Source organism: Podarcis liolepis (assembly GCF_965112155.1).
Source record: "Podarcis liolepis genome assembly, chromosome: 7".
NCBI lineage: Eukaryota > Metazoa > Chordata > Lepidosauria > Squamata > Lacertidae > Podarcis > Podarcis liolepis.
This window is the reverse complement of record NC_139561.1, coordinates 40409961-40417622: the sequence shown is the minus strand read 5'-3', so window position 1 is coordinate 40417622 and position 7662 is coordinate 40409961. Positions and strand designations below refer to the sequence as shown.

General features: G+C 47.4%; 1 protein-coding gene across 2 annotated transcripts; it reads right to left on the bottom strand.

The window, feature by feature from the left end:
* Window positions 1-228: 228 nt before the first annotated feature.
* Window positions 229-7271, bottom strand: IRX3 (iroquois homeobox 3). 2 transcript variants are annotated; one of them, XM_083512462.1, is made up of 4 exons: window positions 6556-7271; window positions 3262-4453; window positions 1947-2013; window positions 229-593 (listed from the first exon to the last, which is right to left on the bottom strand). In XM_083512462.1, the coding sequence occupies exons 1-4, from the start codon at window positions 6775-6777 to the stop codon at window positions 539-541; spliced, it is 1536 nt and encodes a 511-aa protein (XP_083368588.1). In that variant the 5' UTR covers window positions 6778-7271; the 3' UTR covers window positions 229-538. The 2 variants fall into 2 exon arrangements, with proteins under 2 accessions (XP_083368588.1, XP_083368589.1); XM_083512463.1 differs by lacking the exon at window positions 1947-2013.
* Window positions 7272-7662: the final 391 nt, after the last annotated feature.

The window sequence follows — 7662 nt, the reverse complement described above, 5'->3', positions numbered from 1 at the left end:
CAGGATTGCTACTGATTTTCGTTCTCGCAGTTATAGAAAATCAGGATTTGGAAGCCTCTAAAGACGGCTACCCTTCTGGAAATCTAAGCACAGTGGGGAATCTTCCAAAACTAGTTTAAAAGTTTCCCAAAGTGACAAAAGGAAATAATAATGATAATAATAATAATAATAATAATAATAATAATAATAATAATAATAATAATAATAATTCACGTAGGTATCAGAAAATTGTAGTCAAAGTGGCAACAGTTTATTAGCCAAAAATATATACTTTCTTGTACAATTTGGTTCACACATATGTACATTTTTTTTCCTTTTTACTATATATACAAAAAAGAAAATGAAGACGCCTATTTCGCACTGGACTTCCAAAAAACCTCACGAATTCAGCTAATCCAGATGATAGCACAGAAGCAGGGGTTTTTTTTTCTTGGTTTTTGTAATTTTTTTCATTTGATACATGGACATGCGTACAAGTTGTAACTATACAGAGAATTTTATTTTACAATCATTAGAACAATAATTATAAAAAAATTAACTATGATGATGACAACGCAGATAGAACCATAGCTGCATCAAGTTGGTTCTGAGGCCTGGAAGAAAAGGAACACAGAAAAAAAGAGAAGATATATAGATATATATCTTGAATACTGATTTCTCTGATCATCTAATAGGCAGCCAGAACTGGAGACTGCAGCGGAGCTTATACTTTCTTTAACGTGGAACAAAAAGTCTTTGAAAACATTCAAAAACCATGAGCAAAAACTACTCCAATTTTATGCGGAGTGGGGGGTGCCCTTTAAAGGCTAACAGATTGACTGCAACATAAGCTTTTGCGGAGTTCTGAAATGCACTAACCCGCCTGCTCCTTTGCCTTTAGTCCATAAAAACTGATGCCACAATCCATATGTTAGTCTTTAAGGTGTCGGGAGAATCTTTTCTTAGTTTTGCTGCAGCAGATTCATGTGGCTAACCCTCTGCAGTTTTATAGCCACTCTAATATGTTAGAGACATAATCCTTTTACTTATTTTTTTTTTAATTTAGGCCAAAGCGCTGTGCATTTTTTAAGCACTATCAAGCAACCTTGCAGTGAACACTATTTCACTGCTAAATGCAAGTTATGAAATATATGTACATTTATGCACAAGCATATGTACTCACACACAATCATGGCGCATTCTTTCTAGTCAACGTCCAGACACAGTTGACATGCATATTATAGCCAAAGAAATATATGTGTGTATGCATATGCACCAACCACACAATTAAATCTATTCATTTCATTAGGGTGCATCTGTGTGCGTTTGTGAATGCACACTTGTACATAGCCAGGATTATACATATAGGTGTGCATGTTCAAATAAATATATGCAGATATATCACACACCTAAAATCCACAGGTATGCAAGAGAGCATAGTTTACATTGGCTTGTCCACCTTATTTCATAGACTAAACCAATATTTCAATTTGGCCAATTTTGTACTGGAGGATTAAAAAGGAGGTGATCAGACTGGGAATTTTCTGCTTCCCTATATTGATTTTAACAAGACTCTAAAGAGTTGCAGAGGGGACCTTTGTATCTCACAAGCACTAGTTTACAAATTCTAGAAAACTGACTCTGCAATCTTTCCTTAGTGCTCTTATCTAACATCACAAAAGTGCACTAAAGCTGGCTTGGAAAATGAATCTCAGAGGGACTGGAACCAAACTGGCCATTTATAATTCTTCCGCAGTCCTAAATATACATGGTGGAGCCCAAATCCCTCACATGTTTACTTGGAAGGAAGTCCAAGTCCTGGTTTCAGTGGCATTTACTCCCAAGTAAGTCTGCAAGAGATTGCATCTTGCAGGGCAGCAAGTCCCATTGATGTCAATGGGAATTGGTCTACAAGCAAATTCCTCTCCCTTTTTAATGTACCCTCTAGGACATAGATAATCTCTTACCGCCTCTGAACTGGTTGAAAAGCTGTCTTTATTAACTTTTTCTCTACTTCCAAGGCACTAGATCGATCTAAAACAAACAAAAGCAAACAAAGAAAAAAAAGGTTCCTTTTTTTTAAAAAAAAAAAACACCTTGGATTTGCTTCTCTAAGGTTCCTGAATTCATGTCCCTCTTAGCAACTTAGCTCAGTACATTCATTTTTAAAAAATGAAAAAATGAAAACCTATTAAAGAGAACCCAGATCCTAACCATGTCCAGTATTAAAATAAAAATGCTTCATTTCAGTGGGATTTTGCTTGATCGCTTCAGAGTGTGTGCTTAAGGTCACAGAACACCTGGATTGCCAAACCCATTTTACATGGAAGTAAAAAAACAAACAGACCAAAGACCCACACCTTTGATTTCAGTTTGGGGATTTCTTTCCTAGCAAATATAAGAGAGGGGTTTTTTGTGGGGGGTGTTAAATGTGCTTTTTAAAATAGGCAGATGATACCATCAATACAGAGAGCACCAATTCTGACCACAGCAACTAGGGTATCCCTAACTGGGAGAATGCAATTTTTTTTAAAAAAGCTCCCCCAGTTTTGAAGGCAATATTGGTGGCAGTTGTTGTTTTAAAAAGAAAAGGCCCCAGGTAAAGGCCTTCTGATTTATTTATTACTATGTGATTCTAAATTGGGATCCTGGCACTGAAGTCGATAGAATAGGAGACAGAAACTGATCCAGCATGATCTTGCATGTTCGTGGGCTGTGGAGAGATCCAGCCAATGTTTCTGTCCGAAATATAAACTGAATCTTTAGGCCAACTAAGAAAGCCTGGACCTCTTTTGGGAAAAGAGATATAGAGAGTCCAGAAAAGGGAGCAGTGAGGGTCTGACTGTCTTTCCCCGTCATAATGAATTGCTTCTTTGGGCTTCAAACCCTCGAGGAATACCTCCCGCTTTCGTCGTTTTTTATTCCACCTACTCTATTCTGGAGCTTCCTTCTAAGTCCCCCTTCCTTCTACCATTTGCGTTCTTATAAGTTGTTTTAGTGGTAGCCAACTTAATTTTAATCAGAGTAGACCCACTGAAATGAATGGACTCAAATTTCTTCAGGTTCATTTCAGTGTTGTCTAAGGAAACTTAATTGAATGCCACATAAGTCTCAGGGAATAAACGCGCAGCCTCGCATACAAACCCACCCTAGTTCAAACTTCTCTCCCCCACGTAAGTCCCATGGATCTCAGGGTTGCAGCCAAGTTGTTTTCCCCCTCCTCCCCCCACCTTGCCTTTCCCCCCTCTCAGGTATACGCCTCCCTCCCATCGAATGGGTTACCTGTTCCGGAGGACTCCGCGCTCTGCGCTTGGTCTGCGGGTCTGGAGAAAGCCGCGATAGCCGCCGCGCTGGGGGCCGCGCTGGGGTTCGCCCCCCCGAGTCCCAGCAGGTGGGGAGTGTTCAGTAAAGTGAGCGGGTGGGGATGGTGGTGGTGGTGGTGATGGGGGTGGGCCGAGAAGGCCCGGCTGGACCAGTTAGCGAATTTGCCCAGAGGGCAAGAGGCGACCAGTCTGTGCGCGGGGCCCGAGGCCGTCGGAGGAGGCTGCGGCGGTGCGGGGGCTCCCACCAGCTGGAGGCTCTGGGGGGTGGCCGCTGCCGCAGGGGGGGAACCTCCGCTGGGGGGAGATTTCCGCGACGGGTTATCCGGGCTGGTAGCCGTCTCTGCTAAGGACCAGATCTTGGGCTTGGGAGGCTGCGCTTGCGGTGCCAAAGCGGGGCTTGGAGCCGTTGGGGGGGACGCTGGGGAGGAAGGATGGCGCTGTTGCTGCAGCCGCTGCTGCTGGAGAGCCGCTGGCGAAGGCAGCTCGCCCGACGAGGCGCGCTGACGGGCCTCCATAGCCTTCAAGAAGCGCTCCTGAGCTCCCGGCAGGTCCTCGAAGCCGTCGGAGCCCTCCGAGTCGGTGGTTTTGGCGTCGGAATGGAGGAGCACCGAATCATCCGGCGGTTCCTCGTCCTCTTCCTCCTCCTCCTCGTCCTCCTCCTCGTCGTCCTCCCCTTCCAGGAGAAGCTGCCCCGCTTTGGCCCCTGGCGCCCCGCTCTCCATATTCTCGGTGTCGATGTTCTCCAGGTCGATCTCCTCGTCGTCGGGGTCCCGCTTGTCGCCTTCGCCGTCCTCTTCGTCGTGCTCGCTGCCGTAAGAGTTGCCCTCCTCGTCGGTTCGGCTCCGCGGAGCCCAGGTCATTTTATTCTCCTTTTTGAGGCGCCGCCGGGCGTTGGCGAACCAGGTGGAGACTTGCGTGAGGGTCATCTTGGTGATGATGGCCAGCATGATCTTCTCGCCTTTGGTGGGGTAAGGGTTTTTCCGGTGCTCGTTCAGCCAGGCCTTGAGGGTGCTGGTGCTCTCGCGGGTGGCGTTCTTCGGCCTCGACGGGTCGCCAAACTGGTACTGCCCATAGGGGTAGAAAGCCGGGTGGTGGTGAGGAAAAGCCGGGTGCTGGACGCCGGGGCCCTCCTTCAGCTCATACTGGGCTCCCTGGAGAAGGACAGAAAAAATGGGGAGGGGGGCGTTACACAGAGCAACTAACGGTTAGCCATGGAAATGGGCTTTTTCAAGGAGGAGAGAGCCCCCACACCGGTTCAGTAGCCCTCTTGACTCCCAAAGGGGTGGAAGATAAGTCGAGCAAAATATTCGACGGGATCAAATGAATCAAGGGCTGCGCGGCTGTCATTCTGCCGGGTGACGAAGAGCGCTGTGAGACTCGGAAGCTTGCCCTTTTAAGTTCGATATATATATATATGGAGAAGTGCGATTCCGCCTGCAGTTTCATAATAATTTCTCATTTCAAAAGTTATAAAGGGGATTGATGTGTATGCGGGGGGCGGTTGGGAGGCTGCCTGTTATTTCCTAAATCCACAGAGTTCTAGAGGTGTCCCAGCCAAGTTTCTCGCTCAGTCCTTTTTGAAAAGTATTTTCAATAGCGAGTTGAACGCGCGCACACGCGCGCACCTCGCTCACGTTTTTGAAACTTCTTGGGTCATTCGCATGCAGCCCTGGCCTCCAGAACTCGGGAAACACAATCTCGAAAAGTAGCTGGACGTTATCACATATATGACAGAAGTAAAATAGGTTTACGTATATATTCACACACACGCACAACCCCCAAATGAGACGAGAGGGATGCACAGCATATGCCGTGCATTTAATGGGAGATCCTATTAAATCTCCCATGGTTTCCTTGAGAGAAAACATAACAGATCAGGGGCTGTTGTTGTTTTTAATTCACCGCTTGCAACTTTGCAGAAGTTGGATTTTGTTTTTGCTTTAAAGAAACGCTCATGCTTAACTTGACAAAATCTCTGCTCGAAGTTTCTGCGTGTCTCTCCTCTCCCCCGCCCCGCAACTTGCACAACGGAGGTGTTGCTGCTAAACCCCCTTTAAATAAAAAAACAAAACACCCTTTTGCCTGACGATTCCTCCGCGCGCTAGATGGAACTGTCAATCAACCGCTCACGGAAAGGAGGAGAGAGAGAGAGAGAGAGAGAGAGAGAGAGAGAGAGAGAGAGAGAATACCAGCGCCCATTTGTTTTGATGGGTGGGGGGAATTGTATTGGGGGAATTGTTAGATTTCCCTTTTTCAACTTTCCTTGGGGAAACACGGGCCTAGGAATGGCGCTCTGAAACTATATTCAAACTCTCGAAGATATATGGACAACAAAAGGACTCAGTAACTCCTTCCTACAACTCTCTGTTGAAATCAGGCTCCCTTGTATTATGAAAAACCCGAACACTTTATTTTCTGCTAGGTTTGGATCCCCACAGCAGATCATTTTGCTTCCAAGGCTTATTATTAGTAACATGATTACTGATTTTCAAAGCGGGATTCCGACTCTCTCCCCGCCCCCGTCTCATCCAGTGCGTGTTATTCACAAGGAAAAGGCACAATATGGGACTGTTCTTACGTTGAGAAAAGACGATCAAAGGAACTCACGGAGGTGATTCGCTCTCTCCTCCTCCCCCCCCGCTGTCCTTGGTTCAGTTCAGTTCTCCACACACCCGGAATTATTTGAAAGCTGCATTGAAATTAATACGGCCCATTACTTCCGACTAAGCAGTGGTTTAAGGATCCGGGTGCCTCTTTTTAAAAATATAAATAAATAAATAAAAATTCAAAAAGTCACGGGGGGGGGGGCGAACTGTGTCCCAAACTCTGCGAGGTTTTTTTTAAAAAAAATAAAAAATAAAGCAGAGGCAGGAGTTTTTTGCATGCTCTTCTCAATCTGCCGAAGAGAGATTTTTAACCCCTCGCCTGCTCGGCCCCCTAGCGCACCCCCGGGCCCAGATCGAGAGGGGGGGGGGCAGGAGACCGAGCTGGTCACTTGCAAACCACCGCCAGCCAATTGCACCTTTTCCTGCGTCTTCGCTTTACGCCCGCAGCTGTGCAAAGTCACATCGCAGGCGGAGTTGGAAGAGAAAGAAAAGCTGAAGATTCTAAAAAGAGAAAGAAAGGGGGAGAAAGGAGGACTGCGGGTTTTTAAAGGGGGAAATCTGGAGTTGGGGTGTGGGTGGGTGTCAAAGAGCGAGAAAGAGAAAGAGAGAGAGAAAGAAGAGCGGAATCTGTGGACTCGTCTCCTTACCAGCTGCGGGAAGATGGGTAGCTCGGCGGTGTAGGGGAGGAAGGCTCCGTATCCCTGAGCAGCCGCGGCTGCCGCGTACGGCGCTCCGTACATGGAGGAGAGCACGTTGGAGAGCGTCCCCGTCGGGCTGAGGTCTGCCCCGTTTCGGGAGCTGCTGTTCCCTTGGCGATCCGACGGGTAGAGCGGCCGGATATACTGGTATCCCAACTGGGAAAATGCCATGGCGGGGTGGTGTGTGGTTGGGGTGGGGGAGTGGAGAGGCGAGGAGGGGGGGAAGAGGGGAAGGAAGGGGGGAAGGAAAGAGGGGAGGGGAAAGAGGGAGGGGGAGGAAAGGAAAGAGAAGCGAAAGGAGAGAGCGCGAGGAAGGAAGGAAAGAGAGAGAGAGGCGTAAGAAGCGAAGAAAAGGAGCCCGGTCGTTCGCCCTTTGCTCGCCTCGCCTGCACTTTTTTAGTGCGTCTCAGAAAGTCTGCCAGGCATTGGCGGTGCCGGGTGGGTTAGCGGGGTGGGGAGACCAGGCGAGGCCGGGGGGGGGGGCTGCCGCTGTTGCTGCTGCCGCCGCCGCCTCCTCCTCTTCCTCTTCTTCGTCTTCTTCTTCCTCCTCCTCCAGCCGCTGCTGCGTAACGATCCTCCGTCTCTTTCTCCCTTCACTTTTCCTATTGATCTGAGTGGACTCCAGGTCAGGTCCTAACAGATTGCTGGAGATTATTGGAACTCCCGCCTTTGATTGACAGCCGGAGTCTCTCTCTCGAAGCTCCTCCTCTTTCTTTTAAGTCAGTCTCTCTCTCTCTCGCTCGCTCTCGGTTTCTCACTCCGGCTCTTTTCTCACTCCCTCCCCCCGCCACTCACGCCTTCCATTTACTGACGTCGCCGTCTTTTATTTGAGTGCTTTTCAAATCTGGTGGAAGCCATCGGCAATCAGTCCGGGGTTTGTACAAAGATTTAACTCAGTCTAGGACAGTTGTTGCTTAAAACATAATAATAATAAATATTATTGCTAGTATTGTTAATATTACCATTATTAAAATAATCTCCCTTCAGAGTAAAATGTATCAACTAGAGTTAAGACAGGGATCCTTGCAGAATTGTGGCACGCGCGGACTCCCTTCA